The sequence below is a fragment of the Mirounga leonina genome, unplaced genomic scaffold (genome assembly GCF_011800145.1).
Source record: "Mirounga leonina isolate KUSES-001 unplaced genomic scaffold, KU_Mleo_1.0 Mir_114, whole genome shotgun sequence".
NCBI classification, from domain to species: Eukaryota; Metazoa; Chordata; class Mammalia; order Carnivora; family Phocidae; genus Mirounga; species Mirounga leonina.
The window spans coordinates 52,257,083-52,276,803 of record NW_023270265.1 but is presented as its reverse complement, the minus strand read 5'-3'; the positions used below and the strand labels follow the sequence as shown (position 1 = coordinate 52,276,803).

Sequence of the window (19,721 nt, the reverse complement as noted above, 5' to 3'; positions counted from 1 at the left end):
GAGTTTATCTTCCAAGGAGGGATTCATCAGCCAACAATTGAGTACGATCTGTAAAGACACGAGAAATGGACAGAGTGGAGGGCAGAGCAAGGATGTTGTGCTCACATGGGGAGTCACGGACGGTCGCAGGGAGGATGAGCCCTGAGCTGTGTGCGGGAGGGGTGGAGAAGGTATTCCAGATCGAGCAGTTGTCTAAAGCGGCATTGTTCTGGGGAGGGGGTTCAGGCAGTGGGGTGCTCCTGGGGAATAACATACCGATGGGAAAGGAATGGGATTCGAGGTGCCACTGAAGGGCATTGGATCAGATCTGCAGTAGATGTGTGGTTGATGCAGAGACTCTGATTCTAGGTGACACAGAGCTGACGCAGGTGGTAACCAGCTCAGTAGACCGGGCGAAAGGTAAACTCAAGACAAGAACCTTCACTGGAATATTTCTGAAACAAAGGGTTTCTTTTTACTAGGTGTTTCATGGTTAGTGTAGGATTAACTGTTTCTAATTTTTAATACCTTTACAAGAAGTAGTCATTAAAAGTGCACGCTCCTTAGAACGCGTCTGCCATCCTCCAAGCCAGCCCAAGCCTGCATCTTGGGCAGTATACCAAACACAATACACAGCACATGGACGTGCTGGGTCTCCTGCTCCCTGGCATTCCACAAAACGCACCTGCCCTTGTTGTAAGGATGCGTCTGTGTACGTGGGGATGGGCTGGCTTCTTGATGGCCTCGGCAGGGGGATCGTTCTTTCGGGTGATGGGTGGTTTACTTTGAAGCCAAACCAAAACAGGTTGTGCAGGCTGACGTTACAAATCAATGTGTGAAAACAGCACTGTTTCGTTTCCCTTAGCACACAGACTAAGGATCCCAAGCCTGTATTCGTTAAAGGTTATGTTTGCCTTAAACTAATTAAAGCCATTTGTATCAAATGACTGGAATAACTTCCCTTTTGAAAATAAAGAAAATAACTGAAGGAAGTTGGATTTTTTTTTAAAGTCTGAGTTAATTTCATCAACTGAAATGAGAACTGCCCTATTAATTTTATTACATCTAAATGTGAAAATAAATCAGCTAGCTGAGGACTGCATTTTCATATAGATTGGTCTGCAAAAAGTCAGAGCTGACTCAATTTCGGCTCTTCAGAGAGCAAGCAGACGACACGTGCCAGGATGCAGGTGTAGGAATCAAAGGGCCACTGCAGTCCGATGTGTGGCTGCAGAGGATGGTTCTGTTAGCATCACCTTTTGTTTTAATCACATAGAGTTACAGGAAACACAAGTACACTTTTGGGCACTGGGCATATACCCTTGTAAGTATCTATTCATTTAAATAACGCAAATGAGTTGGGGTAGGATGAATTTATCACAAATCATGATTCGTAGCTAAGAGAACTTTTATAATAGATGCTGTTCCTGGGCGCCTGGGTGGCTCAGTCGGTTGGGCGACTGCCTTCGGCTCAGGTCATGATCCTGGAGTCCCGGGATCGAGTCCCGCATCGGGCTCCCCGCTCAGCGGGGAGTCTGCTTCTCCCTCTGACCCTCCCCTCTCTCATGCTCTCTATCTCATTCTCTCTCTCAAATAAATAAATAAAATCTTTAAAAAAAAAATAGATGCTGTTCCTTTCAACTTAGGTAGGTAATGAGGTCCAGCTGGTGCCAAGCCCCCGGGGGTGCAGGGGCCAGAAAGACGCTGGGCGAGGCGGGCAGCCCCTACACCATCTTTATGATGTGATAGACCCTCGATATATGTTTCATCTCTGCCATTAGAGGACAGTGCCAGACACATTTCTTAGGACACAGGAGAAAATTCTTCAGAATTTTGTCTCTTACGTCTGCTCACAGGGGACCTGGGACCAGTGGAAGGGTCTAGAACATTCAGCAGGTGGCTTGATTGAGAGCCTGGAAGTGCGGGCACCTGGGCTCAGATGCACTTGGACCCTCTGCTGCAGCCGAGCTGTGCCAAATTCTGCCTCCCGATTCACAGCTACGCTTTAGTACAGCGAGGGTGCTTCAGGAGGAATGAATCGTCTTTCCCGATATATTGGGAAACAGTGTTTCCCCTAAACTTGTCACGCTAGAATCATTGCTAGCACAATGTTCTGGAAGCCCCCTCTAGAAGACAAGGCTGCACCTGTCAAAGAAGGTGACTGGACCCAGGGGGCCTGAGTTTGCACTTGGGGAGAGTAGGGAACCAGAGAGCCCTCTGCTCCCGACCCACAGGGGTCCTGTGCGCTTGCTCGCCCCCAGGCAGAGTCTGCCTGGTGGATGAAGCTGGTTTTGGATGATTTTGCCCCGGGAACTGCTAGAACCCCATTCCGTGCGCACCTGCTGTGGTAGATACTCTGCACAGCACCGCCTGTAGCCAGAATCTTCCGTGTAGTCTCGTTATGGACCGAATGCCCGTGTTCCCCAAAGTCATGTGTTGAAGCTCTAGCCGGCAATGTGACGGCACTTGGAGGTGGAGCCGTGGGGAGGTCATGATGTTTAGATGTGGTCATGAGAGGGGGCCCTCATGGGGGGATCGGGGCCCCTGTAAGAAGAGAACCAAGCATGCTCTTGCTGTCCGTGTGAGGGTGCAGGGAGACAGCATCCGCAGGCCAGGCCGAGGCTCTCGCCGGATCCCACGAGGCCGGCACCCTGGCCGGGGACTCCGAGCCCCAGGACCTGTGAGGAAGACGTGCCACCCCACCTACAGTGTGAGCTACAGGCGTCATTTGTCCCATTCTGTTGGGACACCTGAAACTCAGAGAAGGAAGCGACTGTCCCTGTAGGGGACGAAGACTCATCCCTTCTTCCCTTCCACGTTCTTTGGCTGAAATGATAATTCGATTTGCATAAAATATATTAACAGGAGGAAAACAAATTTAATTACGTTCATGCTGGAGTCCCACAAAGAAATAAGGGGCTCCTGGACTGTCAGGCAGGGAGGCTTACCTGCCCTCCTGAGCTAAGGAGAAAGGGTTAGGGGTCCGGCTCCCAAGGTCGGGAGACGATTCACAGGAGGTGGGAGCAGCAGATGTTCTAGAAGTCTTTCTTACATAAAAAATTGTTATCTTCGGTGAGCGCTCTCTTCCCCATACAGGCCTCTTATGTAAACTCTGAGGAAGGCGATGGTGGTAAGGGGGGCATAGAACGCTCTTCTTATCGACTGGGCCCTAATGGTCTTGAGCTGGAAATAATCCACATTCTGCGGTGGCCTGCCCCAGACCCATCATCCCCATACTTTGGGGGTAGGAAGCGGCCCAGATGCACTTGGATTACCGGCCCCCTCGCTGCTGAGCCCCTCTCCAGTCTGGTCCCCGAGGGGCAGTGACTGCCCCAGACCAGGTGAAGGGAGTGGGGGACCCTCCCTGAGCCCCCCCGCAGCCCCTTCCTCCCAGGCCGGGGCTCCGTGGTGGGGGCTGGAGGACTGGAGGGTATGTCTCAACCGGGCAGACCCAGAGCAGCATCGGGGAGCCCCCAGGCTGGCTCGGTTCCAGGGGGCAGTGGGGCGCTGTGCCCTTCTTGGCCTGATCCCTAAAGTTGCCCTCACGAGAATGCAGCCAGCGGGGTGCTCCTGAACCCAGAGACCCAGCTACACAACTGCCCTTGAAGCCAACAGACTCAGGGGTCCTAATTCCTGCTCCAGAAATATGGGGTTCACAACCTCCCTGTTAGATTACAATTGCTTTAATACTGAATCCCATTCCTTTACAAAAATATTCCTGTTTGATAAAATTTAATGATGTAATTTAAAATGTGAATATATTTAATCATGCATTTCTCTTCCATATGCAACGAAAGCTTATGAAAAGGTACTTTGGAGATGTTTTAAAGTCTGAAGCCGTGAATACTCATGCTAACGTAACCAAACTGCTAAGATAATATTTGAACTGTGAGGCTACAAGACTGAATTTCAGCTTTGTCAGAACACACCTAAGGTATTATAGGCCCCTCCTGAGATTCCTTTCTCTGTGAAATCTTAGTGATAGTAATTAGGGGCCTTGAAAAAATTTTCAGTGTGAAAATAAAGTTTAGTCCCTTTTATCACGTTACAACATTGAGACACTGTGTGTAATGCGTCATGACTAGCATTGTTAATACTGGCAAGGCCCCACGTCACTGGCTGCACATTTTCCATCTTGGCTGCTCCCTGAACGTCCAAATGCAGGGACGGGGGCTGCTGCTTGGCTCCCTGCTGGCCCCAGCTTCCCTCCCTGGCCCCCGGTCCCCGGCCCCGGCCCCCCTGGCCCTGGGCTTGGAGCTGGGTCAGGGCTCTCTGAGCTCTGGGACTTTGCACCTGCTCATCCTCATCTCCATATGACGTTTCCGGCCCCTTGCACCTGTCCCTGCCCGTCTTTGGGGTCTCAGTGTCATGTCTTGGAGACTCTCTTCTTGCTCCTTATGTGAGCGAGTCGCCCGCCCCACTGCAGAGGGGCCTGGCCTGGCCTCATGCAGGGGCCCCATGCTGCAGTGTGGCTGCTCGCCGGCTCGCTGCTAGCTGTTGAAGCTCACGCCGGCCTCACACTTAACCTTTCTCTCTCTCTCGAGCCCCTCACGTCTCACGCCGAGTGAGAGCAGGGCAGTGCTCGGCACATACTTCTGGGCAAAAAAGGAAGAAACAGCTGTAAACCCTTTGTCTTTGGGGAGGACTACTGTCCCGGGGCTCAGAGATGGAAATGCTCACCTGTCTGCAGCAGGGCCAGAAGGGGTGCGTGGGCCCTGACCTCAGGGCAAGACCATCGCATAGTCATCCATGTGACAAAACTATCACCTGTTGTTTAAGGTTCTGCCCACTTGCTGTAGATTCTAGATTAGCACAGTTGTTACCAACCTCAAAACCAAAATCAAATAAAATCTGTGGTCCTTGCTCAGTAACCTAGGACTGGATGAAACTGCTGGGAACCCCCACCCCTAGCTGTCCCTGGTGGTCCCACTGGTGGGTGGGGCTTTGTCTGAACTTTCCAGGGTCAAGAGGTTGGAGGCGTCACCACAGGGTGGACCCCAGGCTGCCGGGAGCCTCTGAGGGAGGGAGGACCATGCTCTCCAGGTCACACTGCGCCCCGCTCGGAGGGGCAGCTTCTTCATGCCTCTGTTTAGCGCATTCTCGAATTAAAAGAAAAGTTTAAAAACCGACTTAAATGATACGCATTTTGATGTTTCCATGTTTATCACTCAATCCAAGCCTGCCTGTAAGCATGGCTTGGTCTTTCACTGTACCCTGGAGGAGGAAACAGCGTCCTCACCCCTCGGGTGCTGCTCAGTGGCCAGGTGGCCACGGGGCGTGGCAGCCAGCCTGCTGTGCCAGGGGCCCAGCTCACCTCCTGCCCCGCACAGACCTGTGTGGTTTCCCTGGAGCCAGGGGGAGTGCGTTCACGTGAGCCCCAGCGACATCCACCTGCTGGAGGTTGGGCTGTGAGGCCGGGCCGTGGCCCCCGAGGGGGAGCATGTCGCTGTGGGGTGTGAACGTGCGCTCAGGAGCACATATGAGCTCTGGAATCCTGGAGTCTGATGCGGTGTTTGCGCGCCTCTATCAGAGTTGCTTTGTTGTCTCATTAAACAATTAATTTGTGGCTCTTTAGAGTGTGCAGTGGAGTACCATCTGTTGATTCTGTTATTTAACTTGATGAAAGAGAGCCATCGAGTGTGGAAAACCAGTCACCCTGGGAGCGTTTGTGCTGAGGCGGTGCCTGGCAGGGGGTGTGGGGGCCCCAGGGGAGGCCGACCCTGGGCTGCGGGGCGGGGGGTGCTCCGCCAGGGGGCTTCTGCACAGAGCGACCAGGGTCTCCTAGGCCCAGGGAGGGTGGAGGTCTCCACGGCCTGATTCCAAATCAAGATGAGAAGCCTTTAGGGCAGCGTGTCCTGCCCTGAGGTTAAGGAGCCCCACTGTCTCGCGAGGCCTGGGAAGCATGCTCAGCATCGGTAGCTCTTTCCAGCCTTTCAAGGACCACCCCAGAGCCCCGAGAGGCTCCCCATCCCATTCATCGGGGCCCAGCTGATGGGAAAGAGAGACGTGTAGACTATAGGCCCAGTCTGTCCTTTTCCAAAACCACTTCGAGGCCCTCCCACCAGTGAGTTTTCCCATTCTTACGCTGGCCCCCGAAAACCTCCACTGGGCTCCTGGGACATCACTCATGCCATCAACATGTTTTAGATTCATCATCCTGTTGAAGGACACACTGAGCTCAGGGTGCAGAGGTTCCAAACAGCTTCCCAAAGAGGCTCCCCTGAGAGAGGTCAGCTCCGAGGTGGAGTCCCAGGGGCCCAGTGGGTCCCTGCCCGTGCATGGGTGTGGGTCGCGGGGCCTCGAACTGTGCTGTCACCACGTAAGAGCCGGCTCCCCTCTGACCCCAGGTCCTGTAAGCAGCTGTTTTGTTAAGGCTCGAAGGAGACCTTGAGGATTTGTGGAAACGGCTCAGGATGAAGGAGAGGGCGGGGAGGGGTGGCTGTCCACGATGGACTGGCCGGTCAGATGAGAGGTGGCCATAGGCCTGGTCTGTTCCCAGAGGAAACAAGTGAAAGTAACTCGACCCAAGGGGCCTGAGGGGTTGGATGGCTACTGTTTGGGGTGGAAGTGTCATGGAAGACTGAAAGAAACAGGTGTGGGTCCCAAGCGGTCAGCCTTCAGGGCAGAAGGGGAGGCGTCGGCCAGCACCCTCGTGGAAGTGTGTCCCGGGGCCCTTCACCTGTTCACCTGTTCACCTGTTCGGCGTCCCAAAAGCAGGCGTTCGCGGGGACCTTGGGGGCGCGCAGCTCCCAGCGGGCCCCGCCTCCCCTCCCGTGCCCCAGCCGGCAAGCGGGAGCAGCCCAGCCGGAGGAGATGATAAAGTGCCCTTGGACTCAGGACAGGGGCTTCCACTGCGGGAGGGGGAACGATAACGCTTTCGGGCAGTTTCCAGAGGTGGTGTCTGTGTTTCGGAAGTGGTGCGTAGCATTTACCGTTTTTACAGCAGAGAACTTACTTTTGGTGTCCCTTTCAGAAAAAGTCACTGCTGCCATTGTTTGTTCATCTGTAGTGACCCCCGTCAGGTTTTCTTCCTCTCCTCTCTGGCGCATGTACACCTGAGACTAACCTAGCTAAGCGGCGGGTCCTGGCCTACGTGCTCATCTTCTGCGATGGCTAGCAACCGTCGCAGTTCTATTACTAGTCTTTTCTGTCCGCGCGCGTGTGTGCGTGCGTGTGTGTGTGCAGTGGGGGGGGTGCGTCCGCCTCCGGATGGGCACCTGAGCCCCCAGTGCCGGCTCACGTCCCCAGGGCATGCCCAGTGACCAGCCCAGCTGTGCCTTCACGACGGCCAGGCTGGCCGAGCACGCGGTGTGGGGTGCGCGCTCCAGAGCCTCCCGGGTCCAGGGAGGGAGGAGGTGATCCCTGCTTTCCGTGGATCTTGCTCCCAGGCCGCCTCGAGGGTGGGGGCTGCTTAGGTCGCTCAGCCGGGCCCCGTGAAATGGATTTATGCTTTTTGGAAAGGCTCGAATGCTGTACTTTTGCCACACATTTTACTGGAGCCAGAGGGAAATATGTTAATGATGGTTTGCAGGTTTACAGGGATCCATCTCTGTCCCTCTCCCCCGCCTGTCCTGTCCCCACCTCACCTCCGTTTACACTTCCAGGCCCCTCTGCATCCCGGGCTCCCCCTGCCCCATTCCCCCCTCTTCCTGGTCCAAGTGTGTGGCAGGGCCCACCGTACACCTGACAGAGGGCTCAGAACTGTCTTACAGAAATTCTCATTCGTGATGATGTCCCTCTTGCCTTTAATATCCCTACTTGTGGATGATAATCTTTTTTTCCAGATTTTTTTTATTCTTATGTTAATCCCCATACATTACATCATTAGTTTTAGATGAAGTGTTCCATGATTCATCGTTTGTGCATAACACCCAGTGCTCCATGCAGAATGTGCCCTCCTCAATACCCACCACCAGGCTAACCCATCCTCCCAACCCCCTCCCCTCTAGAACCCTGTTTGTTTTTCAGAGTCCCATCGTCTCTCATGGTTCGTCTACCCCTCCGATTTCCCCCGCTTCATTCTTCCCCTCCTGCTATCTTCTTCTTTTTTTTTTTCTTAACATATATTGCATTATTTGTTTCAGAGGTACAGATCTGAGATTCAACAGTCTTGCACAATTCACAGCGCTTACCAGAGCACCTACCCTCCCCAGTGTCTATCACCCAGTCACCCCATCCCTCCCACCCCACCCCCCACTCCAGCAACCCTCAGTTTGTTTCCTGCGATTAAGAATGTGGATAATAATCTTAACGTTGAGCAAATCTTTTAAAATCACACGGGACTCACCTGTAGTTCATGCATTCACTCAGTGAACACACGTTGATGGGGTCGATGGGGTGGACCAGGATGCAAGCCCTACAGGGCACTCCCTGCACAGACATTGCGCCTAGCCGCCCACTTCCTCTGCTCACGGCTCCGTGGACAGCATTGGGGCCAGTTTCCCTGGCAGCCCCCACCCTGCCCCTGGGCCGGGCGCGGGGGACACTGCCCACTCCCGCTGGAACGAGGGAGCGTCCCTCAGCCTGCCCTGCTCCACGCAGGCTTCCTGCAACCCCATCGTAAGGTCGGCACTCCCCATCGGAAACCTGCCTTCATCAGAGAACTGGAGAGGTTCGGGTTCTAGAACAGTCGGGGGAGGATGACCCATCATCTCCCCAGGCCATTCTGTCCAGCGGTGATGTCAGCTCCTTGCTAACACTACGGACCAGCAGCAGATTCTAGAAGGCCTGGCATGGGATCTTGGCTGGGGATGGGGGCAGAACCCTGTCCCGGGAGTGGGGGTGTATCACAGAACCCTGACGCTTTCTGGTGGGGGACGCCAAGCTCACGCCCTCCAATCTCAGTGTTTTAAAACCCTTTGTTCCAGCAAAGCGAAATCCAGGATGTTACAAACAGGTAGAAAACGAGTTCTCTCTGCAGTTTGTCAACTCGGGGAATGACTGTCTGTGGAAAATTTGGAAGGACTCAGAAATGATTTGCCATTGACATGAAAATACTGTTCAGTTATAGGGGAGCTCCAGCAGGTGCCCTGGGACCTCACTGGCCAGACTGTGCCGGGCGGTGGGGAGCAGGGAGGTGGGCCCAGACAAGGCCGGTCCTCACATTCCCTTCACATGACCCCCCGGACCCCAGGCCCCCTCCGACACCTGCTGTGCTGGCCGTCCTGTGCTCCCCCACCTAGCAGGCTTGAGATCATCGTCCCGGGAGACTCCACCGCCAGGCAGGGGTTGTCTCTCCATCCCGCAGAGGCTGGAGCCCAGCCGATGCCACCAGCATTTCTGTGTCTGTTGCTGGTGCGCGGGCTGGGGGCTCCCGGGCTGGGCTTCTCAGATGAGGACGTGGCTCTTCTGTCCCCGTAACTGCGTGTCTGTGTGGACATTCAGAGCCTCGGCTTCACCACAGGCAGCCTCACTTCCGGATGTCCAACTACTGTGACTCGTGGCCTCACCACCCGGCTGCATTGGCCGCCCCAGAGAAGGCGGGGGACCCAGCCTGCACGTCCCCTGGTGGGGGGAGGGGACGGGAGCACAAGACCCCCGTGACCAGCTGCCTTTGCTGCCTCTGCTCCCGGCCACCCTGCCGGCTGGGCCCTGCTGCAGCCCTTGAACCAGCACTGGGTGGCGGGACTCCCCAGGAGCTCACCACTCACCTCCTCCTTCCTGGCGGGGAGAACGGGAGGCCGTCTGCTCAGTCCCGCCCTTTGGGAACCTCCTCGCCGGTAGGCCTTGGCCGCGGTGACGTCGCAGGAATGCAGGGACAGGATGCCAGGTCTCGGATGGAAAAGCAATCGAAGGCGCCGTGGCTCCCTGTCTCCCGGCCCTCCCAGCTTCGCCTGTTCTCAGCCCTGGAATCTGTGTCGTGCTTCTGTCCATCTGTCCATCGGTGCCCTGACCAGCAGTACCTGCTGATTCACCACTGGGCCGTGTTAGAACCGGAACCCAGCTCTCCCGGGCACAGGGTCTCCCTTGGATGCTTGAGCCCCCAGGAGGCACACCCTGAAAGCCGGTGTGTTGTCCAGGCCTCATTTTGAACCGCATGCAACAGGCCTGACTGTGTCATTTTTATTACCTGAGACATAAATTGCCTTTTTCTCTTGATTTTATTGTCAGATTTTCAGGGGAGCTCGATGCCATTTAAATTGACAAACAATTTCCGCTCTCCCTAATGGTTTATTTTGTAACCTGGGAAATGACTCACCTGGTCTGTTTTTCTTCCGTGTAAATGAGATAATGGTTCCTGCTCGGCCCGAGCGTCGGGGAAATTATGTCAAGATGGCTCTTGTGGGGCGGGGGGCGGTGTGCAAGGTCAAAACACTGCTCAGTAAACCCCTTAAGACACTTCTGTTCGTACCTGATAAATTCTCTGTTCCTGGAGGTGAGAACATTCAAATGTGGAAAGGGGGTCACCCCACCGGCAAACCCAGAAAACGGAGCCCCCGTGACTCCAGGATTGTCCGCTAACACTCACCTGTCTACACCGGCCTGTCGTGAATGGAGGTCCCTGGGGACAGACACCTGTTTCTGGGCATGGTGCCCTGCGACGGGCCATCCGTGGGGCTTGTCTCACTGTTAACTTCCAGCACGCTGCAGGCTGAGGCCAGCATGCACACTGAGGTCGTGGTGTGGATTCTCCTCGTAAACCCTTCCTATATGGCCCGTGGTCTGCACCAGCCAGAGGACTCAGTTGTCCCACTGTCCCCTTCAACCTCATGCTACCCTGGGACATCACCGTCAGGGTCATATGGGGGAGACATGGGTGGGTCAGGGGTCCCTTAGCCTCAGAGGAGATTTCCCACTTAATTCCAAATCCATCAGAGGAGGTTGGTTCAAAAGGAGCCATCCGTCTGAGGTCACTGCTGGCTTTCAGGATAGAAACGGTGAATTCTCTCTCCCGCCCTCTTCCTTGGGGTTAATCCATTTTCCAGAGTTGGCCCATCTCCCCCATGGGAACCCAGAAGACTCTCTCACCAGCCCCCCAAGGTCACTTCTCTTTCTTTGGGATATACCCCACATAGTTCCCAGTACCGAGATGACTTTTAGAATCCCCAAATTGGAGGAACTTGAGAGATCATTTCATTTTATGGATGGGGAGACTGGGACCAGGGGAGGTCAATATTTACTGAGTTAGAATTAGATGGAACGTAGAATGTTCCTTTGAATTAGGAGATACTGATATATTTCTCTTATCTTTTTGACACGTTAGGTATTTTTGTCTGCAGTTCATTTTAATAATTAAAAAAAACACAATTTTTTGAATGTTTAAAAAAAAATCCTGGCACTTTGTCCAATAGAAGCAGCCTTTGCTGAGCAGAGGGTCCAGTTTCCACGAGACCTGCTGCCCCGTCGTGTGCCCCGGAGTTGTCTTTGGTCGGTGGCCCGATGCCCTGATTTGTTCAGGGGGTTGAGTTACGGCCCCTGCGCGCCTTCCCAGGGCTGTCGCTGTGTCCTGGCCTTGGGTCAGCCTTGACGGACTCGAGGGAAGAGCCGGCTAATTGCTTGCGTCACTTTCCTGCGTGTCCCCCACTGCCCTGGGACTGGGCCAGATGCACATCAGCACTTGTCAGGTGACGGATGTGGTGATTTTCAGCAGAGAGGCCTTCCGTCCTTCCAGACCTCCATGCAGACTTTCCTGAGCCCCTGGCCTCTCAGCTCTGCCAGGAGCAAAATCGAACGGCAGGCCATTTGAGAGCACTTCAGATCGTGGCACCAGGCGTGATCGATTGGTGGACAGCACTGAAAGACCTGGCCCCCCAGCCCCCTCCACCCTGGAACACATGGTGCAGCCCTAGCTGCCTCGTCGCCCTGGGCATCCAGACTTGTAGAACGTCTTCCATCAACTTGCTCTCTTGGACACTCGAGGGAGCCTTTCCTGACATCATTGGGCTTTGTGGAGAGGCCCAGAGCAAGGAGTCCTTGAGCATCTCAGAGCTGTCCCCAGAAGTGGCCCACGGGGAGCCAAGCAGTGAGCACGTCCGCAGTGGGACAGCCCAGACACCGACCCCGTTCCGCATGAGAGCCCAAGGCGCAGCGGCCCCCGCGAACCCGCGTCTATTAGCAGAGGCGATGGGCTCCTGGGGAGGCCGTGCCCTGCACAGCACCTGTCCGAGGGAGCCTGGCACCTGTCTGGGGAGCATCAGCACCTGTCCTGGGGGGCCTGGCGGCCCACGGCTGTAACTCAGGACTTTGGGAGGATCCTCACTGACAGTGCAAGTGCTTTGACCTCAAAAGCCAGATCTGAACAGCTGTTGTTTACCAGGATCAACCATTCTCAATAAGAGAAAGGTTGTCAGATGTCTTCTCACGATAATGAGGGGATATTGGGAATAAACTTGAGTGTGGCAACTCTCGTTTGAGACTAGCCCGGCGAGCCCGCGGCCCTACTGCCAGGTCTCCAAACACGGGAGAAGATCCCGACATGCATGCTGGCTCACGGGGGCCGTGATCTTCGTGGGGCCGCCACAGGCAGACACGGGGTCCGTCGTGGAGAATGACGGTACACCCTCCTGGGCTGCCTGCTCCGCCCCTTGAAGTCTGCGGGAAATGCAGACCAATGGCTCTGGCTCGGGTGGCGGCAGGAAGTAAGCCACCATCTGCTCATTTCTAGCGACAAAGCAGGTCCCAGGGCAGGAACCACATCAGTGGAGACCAGGGCCATCCCCGAAGAGTGGGACTCTGGCCCAAGCCCATGTGTTTCCGCCCCTTGGGCCTGCCTAAGGGAGGCAGGAGGGTGGGCTCAGCTCATCTCAGTTCTCGGCCTCGCTGGTGCAGCAGGGAATGCAGGTCTGAGGTCGTGCCTGGCGGCTCTGGGAGCGCCTTCAGTGCTGTTCCCCGAGGCCTCGGCAGGGTTCCCGATGGCCGGCCTCCTTCTTTCTTATAGAAGCTGCTCTGGTGGCTTCTGCAGCCACCCACCCTCTGGGGCTCTGTCTTCCACGGTCCCCCTGACGCCAGCCCACGCGTGTCTCTGGCCGGTCTGGACATCCTTCCATGCAAACGCTCTCCCAGTTCCGTTTGCTCAGCTGAGGCGGAGAGAAGAGCCAGGGGCTCCAGAACCACTTCTCTGATGCCTCCTGGGCACCCTCGGTCTCGAGCACGTGGTGGGTGGCGGGATCCAGGGGCCATGGGCTGAAGCCGAGATGGGGATCCCTGGGGTCTCGAGTCTTGTTACTGGCCTGGGCCCATCGGACGGGTGGGGTGGGGCAGAGTATCTGGAAACTCTTTCTGTGATCCTACTGAATCGCCGACACTTGCTCTGTGGTGGGTTCCACCAGAAGCAGATGTTGTTGTTGAAGTTGCTGGATGTTTAGGTCGTGAGTCTTCACGGCACAAATGGTCTCCACGGAGTAAAGCGAGGAGCGGGCAGCCGGGGAGGAAGCGTGGACAGACACGGCTTCGATGCTAACGCCGGTGAATCAGGCATCGTTAACGTGAGGATGAGGTGTCCCCACATGCAGCAGAAGATACGACGGAGTAGTCCCGGGATTTCAAGCCAGAACACCCAGGCTCCTGAGACACCCAGTAAACTGAGTCACGCTTATCTTCCTCTTGGCTTTCCCAGGCCGTGCCTCACTTACTGACGTGTTTTGCATGTTTAGCTCCACCCTCCGCGTGGACGTGCGGCCCGTGCCGTGGGGCTGGGGCTGCAGGTGGGCAGTGTGGCCCCACGTGGAGCCCACAGAGGGCTGGGCGCCCAGGCTCCCCACTGCTCCTCACACCTGGATGGGAGGTGGACTTTGGGGAGTAATCCCAACAGGTTCCGGAGAGGTTAGCTCAGTCCTGGAGCTCTGCTTATCCCCATGAGTGATAATAAGGTATCCCCACTGCCCTGACGTTAGAATTTTCGTGACTCAGGTGTGGTCAGACAGTTCAGTGAAAGCTTGACTGTTCCTTCCCCGGGGCTGATCTGGACATGGACCTGTGTTTGGTGTTGCCAGGCCCCAACCCATGTCTCCTGGGGGTGGTCATGGCTGCACCGGGGCCTGGAGGTCAACACTGACCCACCTCTGGGCTCCGGGACAGGCTGCCCTGCCGGCTGGACCCAGGTCCGCAGTCCTGAGGGTTCCAGGTGCAGACGCCCACCGTGGGCAGGTGGCGGGGCCTCATGTGGGATCCCGGCCTTTGTGGCCCCTTCCCACAGCCTCCTTGCCAGAGTATGTGGCCGAGGAAGCCAAGTTTGCAGCAGCTTGAGGAAGGTGGGATGGAGCAGGGGGCTCATTTGGCCCCCAAGTCTGCCCTTCCCTGGGACCTTGCTGTGGGATGCGTGGTGTGGGCTGCCAAGTTGAATTTTCAAGGCCACTTTCTGTCCTTGTTTAGTTTTCCAAAGTGACGTGACAAATGGGATGCTAATGACAGTTGTTTTGGTCCAACAGATAAAAGCAGAGAGCGCAGCCGAGCGCCCTGCCCTCCCGCCCTCATGCTTCACGCCAAGAGGAAGAGCCCGGCCGGGGACGGGGCAGAGAAGGTGGGTCTGCGGACTCCGCTTGTGTTTTAAAGACGTGAAACCCCAGGTGAGGGGACTCGGGGCTGGAAACACAGCCCCCCCCCCGCCCACACCTGTTTTCCCACCTGGTTCTTGTGTGGTGACGTCTGCTCTGTGAAACGGAGCCAAACCCGGCAGGATGATTCCAGAACGCAGCAGAGGGGCGGGGGCCGAGGGCTTTGGGAACAGCCACTGGCCTTCCCGGCGGGTCCCGTTCCAGGGCTCGCCGGTTGGGCTCTGTGTGGAGGAGCTTGTGTGGTGACCTGGCTTCCCGCATGTGTTATCCCCACACTTCAGGAGAGGGTGCCATCGCTGGCCCGTTCACACCCTTCCCCATCCTTAGCACCAGTGGTCGGTGGCGAAGGTGGGTCACAAACGTTAGCGCGCATTGAACGTCTGCTCCCGGACGTAGGATTTCTCTCTAAGAGATGAACGTCCATGCCAGAATTACATATTTATTAAACAAATACCCTTTCTAGTGCCTTAACTACTTTCTTTATCCCTGGGCTCTGCGCCTCTAATTCACTTTTATCACTTTAGTGCGGAAAGGGAGTTTTATGCCATTTTTATCGCCAACAGGAAATCATGGGCAGCATGTGCCCCGTGAAGGAGACAGTGGTAATTAGCTGGAGAGTCCCAGCCTTGCCAAATTTAAATGTTAGTCCCTGCCACAAATCATGCCCCGCAAATCTGCGTGAGTAATTAGCTGGGGTAATCCACTGCTCAGAGGCCCTCGTTGGGTTTCTAGTGTTCAATTAGCTTCATAATGAAAATCTCCCCTCGTTTTTCTAATTGGATTGGTAGTATAAACTCTGGTCTCAATATATTTCTTTTAACACCACTTTCTGAGTCCTCCCTGTTATGTTCATTATTTATCCTGACCTTTTTTTCTCACAGGAAGGAAAGACATCTCCTACTACCTGAAAATTCAAAAGAAATTATTGTTAACTTAGGGATAATTATATAAATTAAAAATCATTATCTGTGTCAGCGAATGGAGGGCCACAGGAGGAGGCCAGGGAAAGCCCAGGATGCTCACGCAGGAGTGAGACGGCCCCTCACCTCCCGGGCATCGCCTGTCTGACGGTGAGGTGCCATGCCCGCTTTGCCCTCAACCCGAGACCCCGCGGGCACTTTCCAGAGGAATGTTGTCGGCTCAGGACTCCTGTCCTTCCTCTCCGCCGGCTCTGCTCACACTGGCCACTCAAGCCTGACCATGGGGGCCCTTCCCAGTCCCTGTCTTGAGGGTGGATGGGGGCAATGAGGATGGCCCAACAGAGCACCACGTTTCCCTGCATGGGACTTTCTTCATCCTGGGCTCTGAGACACTCAGCGTTCTTTGAACTTCTTGTCTGAATCTCATGTTTCAGTGCGCCCATAATTTAGCGTTTGCCTTTCCAGCTCGTCTGTTTGTGGGGAGGCTGACACGGCGTACATGAGTGTTGGCCGAGGCACGCGTGGGTGTGCACACGGTGGCGCGGCCCCACGACCGTCCAAACACGCGGTTAATCACCTCCTCACCTACAGTGGTGTCCCTTAACGTCCTGGCACAAGCTATGGTAGAAATCGAGATGGCATCCTTTTTTTTTTTTTTTTCCTTTTATTCAAGGAATCTAGAGCTTTAATTGCACCTGACATTCTCATCTGAGAGCCTGGTTGTTGTTTTGAATCACGTCCTCGTGTTTTTAAATCTCACCTGATTTTTTAAGAGAAAGAGAACCCAGTATCGTAATATTCTAACTTTGAGATTAAAACTACAGAAACAGCTGGGAAAAGGAAAACAACGTCCTCCCCACACCGCAAGAGTTTACTGTGCTTGATGCGACTCCCTTTCTCTCCTCCGGCTGCTCCGGAGGTGACACATTCCTCAAGCAACCTCCATTTCTCTCCAAATTGTATCCATAATGAACGATGAGCAAGTGTCCCAGCCATGGTTTGTTTGTTTGTTTTTTTTAATATTAGAGAATAAGTCTTCATTTTCTTCTAGGTGCTGTCATGTTCAAACATTCCTTGTTTTCTAAACAGAGACAGAGTGATTTTCCAACCCAACTCTGCCCCAGAATCCCCTGCACCATGTCACACGCCCCTGAACGCTGCCCCCGGCCAGATGCCCGGAAAGGGGAGGCCAGCCTCGCGGATGCTACAAGGAAGCGGGCTTGCCCAGCTGCACCCAGGACCCCTTGCTGCTTCCAGGGTCCCTGCCACAGTGCACGGTTTCGGACCCCCTGGACCCCAGCCTCTGGGTCAGCCCATTTCTGGAGAGGAATCCGCGTGATGTTTTACCCACAAGATGTTAAGGCATCCAGAAGCAATCTCGTGGCCACTGCTGCCTGTCTCTGTGTCTACAAAAGCAGATAGTTTAGCCAATTTGGGGTAATTAGGGAGATGCCTTTGTCTGAGTTGCTCAGCATGGTCTGTTGTGCCTTAGATTCCATATTCTCAGCATAATTGCTCAGTCCCATTTGCTTTGCTGTACTGAGCGGGTCATTGTCGAGTGGGTACTGTAGGCAGGTCTGTCTGCAGGAGACTTGTTATTCTTCACTTGGTTGCCTAATTGAAGATGAGTGCTTAAATTTAAAAAAAACAAAAAAAACAAACAAAAAAACCCAGTGCTGTCCTTCTCTTTCTTTTGAAAGGAGCCTCCATCCATACTAGTCACAAGAGAGGACAGTGCGGCCGAGGGAGACAGACCCGTGGCCTCCACCCCGGTGCCCGGATCCCCCTGGTAAGATGCTTGCAGGCACCAGCGAGAAAGTGCACGTTCCTTAGGTAATACAGGGCTTTAAAAAATTAATCTGCAACTCGTGGCAGCCACAGCTCCACACCATGTGACATTCTACAGAAAGAAAAATAGCATTTAAGTGATAGGTTATCCTGCTCCCAGACACTTGCGCATCTGTATTGAAATAATAAGCTGTTGCATATATATCAGTGGAAGATGGTGTCTGAAGAAAATGTCCCATGCCTTACGCTTCAGAGAGCTTTTTTCCCTCTACTCCAAGAACACAGTAACTGAACGGCTGTTAATTAAAGATGTGTCTGGCTCTCTCCAGCTGCCCTGGGAGGATCCCTGATCTTTGAGTGTGCGGTACTCAACATACCCTCCACCAGGGAGCCCCTGTCTTTGGTTTTTAAAAATGTCCTTTTATAATGGAGTAATTCAGAAGCAGAATAAAAAGGTTATTATAATAAAAATTAGTTTTAAAACCTGAAGATTAGAGGGTAGGGCAGAGCTGGAAGGAACAGATAATTCAGACAACAGAGACTGCGCCCTTGTGTCTGGGTCAGGTGCCCTCTGTGCAGGAACAGCCACCTGCTGATGGCCTCGGTGCGACACCAGCCTTGCATGGTGTCCCCGGTGGGTGGCCAGCGATGCTGGAAGGGCGTGTTGGGCACCTGCTGGGCCCTCTGGCTCTGCCCTGAGCGCCTGCTTATCGTGGTGAATCATGTTCTTCACTGGAGAGACTGGGCACCCAGCTCCTTTGCACGGCTAGCCCTGGTGGCCCCCACCCTCTGTCTTCAGCTGAACACACCATTGGGGAAGAGCCTTCTTCTGCCAACAGTTCACACCCAGTTCTCCAGTCGTCCTAACACTTAGGGAGTGTCCTGCAATTCAGGTCGGTTGTGACACTGACGCAGAGTCCCCCAGACCCAGGGGCAAAGGGCTCTGTCCTTCAACACTGCCCTCGCTTCAGACCCGGATGCCAGTGGCCTGGCTGATTGCAAATGCGGGGGTTCCTACAACTTCCCCTCGGGTATGATAATTTGCTAGGATGACTCACAGAGCTCAGGAGAAAGGTTTCCTTGTGGTTACAGTTTTATTAGGAAGGATCCTGCTCTGGGACAGCCCAATGGAAGAGACCAGCGTTTGAGCTGTGTGGGGAGGTCCATGAGCCTCCGGGCCCCTGAGAGCAGTGCACTCAGGACACGAGTGAGCAATTGAATGTGTGGGAGGACGGCAGGGTCAGCTAGGACCTGAAACCTCTCCAACGTAGCGGTAAAGGAGAAGCTTCCCGGGAGAGGTTGAAGCCTCTGTGAAAGCCAAGGGGGCTGTCTGCTGCTTTGGAAGCGAGAGTGGGGAAGGTGCTGTTGGTCATGGTTCCGTCCTGGAGGGCCGGTGAGCACGAGCGGATCGCCCCGGCAAACAGGCGGCTTCCGTGATCATCCTCACCCGCCTGTGATTCTCTCTGCTCTTCTCGCTGCCAAGACACACGGCCCGACGCACGGCCTTCTCAAAAATGCTAGCGTCCCACAAAGCCCTTCCGAAATGCCAGGCGTGCCGGGGCGCCCGGTGGCCAAGGGGGAGGAGCCTACCCTCGTTCTTCCTGCCTTGTCAGCTGAACCACGCACACGGCTTCGGAGCCCGGAACGATGTCTCCGGTTAGCTCCGCCACCCAGAAGCTTAATGCCGTTGGGAGGGTTTAAGGATGCCATAATCTGACACATGAGGTTTAAGGAGAAACGAGAAAATGAAGACTACGTATGAACTTTCATAGAAAGGGACATCCTATCGGCCTCAAATGGAAGAGGAAGCCGGAGGGAGAGACACCATCTAACCTGAGCTGTCCTTTCAAATCTGCTCCTGTCTTCTGTGTGGTCCTTCTAGAAGAGCGTTGTTCAGTCTCTTATGGATTTTTGTTTCTCCATTTCTCCTGCTTGTCCTCCTCCTTCTTTTTTATAACTTGGCTTTTCACCCGCATGGCCATTCTGGGACAACTCAGCCACTCTGTTATTGGAACGTCATTAAAATGTGTTCCTTGGAACCATTGAAGACACGAGAAAACCTAAAAACTGTTAAAGTGTAAAGCTCATGAGCCTTTGGCTCAATAGAAAATCAATGGCGGTGCCAATGATTAATTAACATTTTACAATTCTCTAAAAGATTATGGACTTACAAATCACTATTTTTTGTAAAATTAAAAAAAATGAACAATGGTTTTGAAATAAGATCATTTTCCAAAAAGTCAAGATTGACTTAGTACGAGTTTTGTGTCCGTGATGCCTTTGGATCAAAACCCGGAGTCCTTCTCACAGTGGCTTGGGACCAGGGACCAACGAGGGCTCAAAGCACCAGCAGGTGCTCTCTCTGCCAGTCAGCAGGTGCCGCGTCCCGGCCAGGCCCACTCGTGTGGTTGCCATGAGGAAGCAGGCAGGTTTGTGGGTGTAGCCTTCTGCCGTGGAGCGGGAGGGCATTCTCTGAGCAGGTGCCTAGAGGCTCCACGCCCCAGGTGCCCTCCCCGCTCCCCCTGACTTTATGTTAATCGCA

General features: G+C 54.4%; 1 protein-coding gene across 1 annotated transcript in view; it reads left to right on the top strand.

Annotated features, from left to right (window-relative positions):
- The window catches only part of TCERG1L (transcription elongation regulator 1 like), a 173,630-nt gene that overhangs the window by 106,706 nt on the left and 47,203 nt on the right, over window positions 1-19,721 (top strand). Inside the window, exons 5-6 of the mRNA XM_035020981.1 lie at window positions 14,346-14,437; window positions 17,092-17,180. Of these exons, the coding sequence (XP_034876872.1) occupies window positions 14,346-14,437; window positions 17,092-17,180 (181 nt within the window). The remainder of the gene's footprint in view (window positions 1-14,345; window positions 14,438-17,091; window positions 17,181-19,721) is intronic.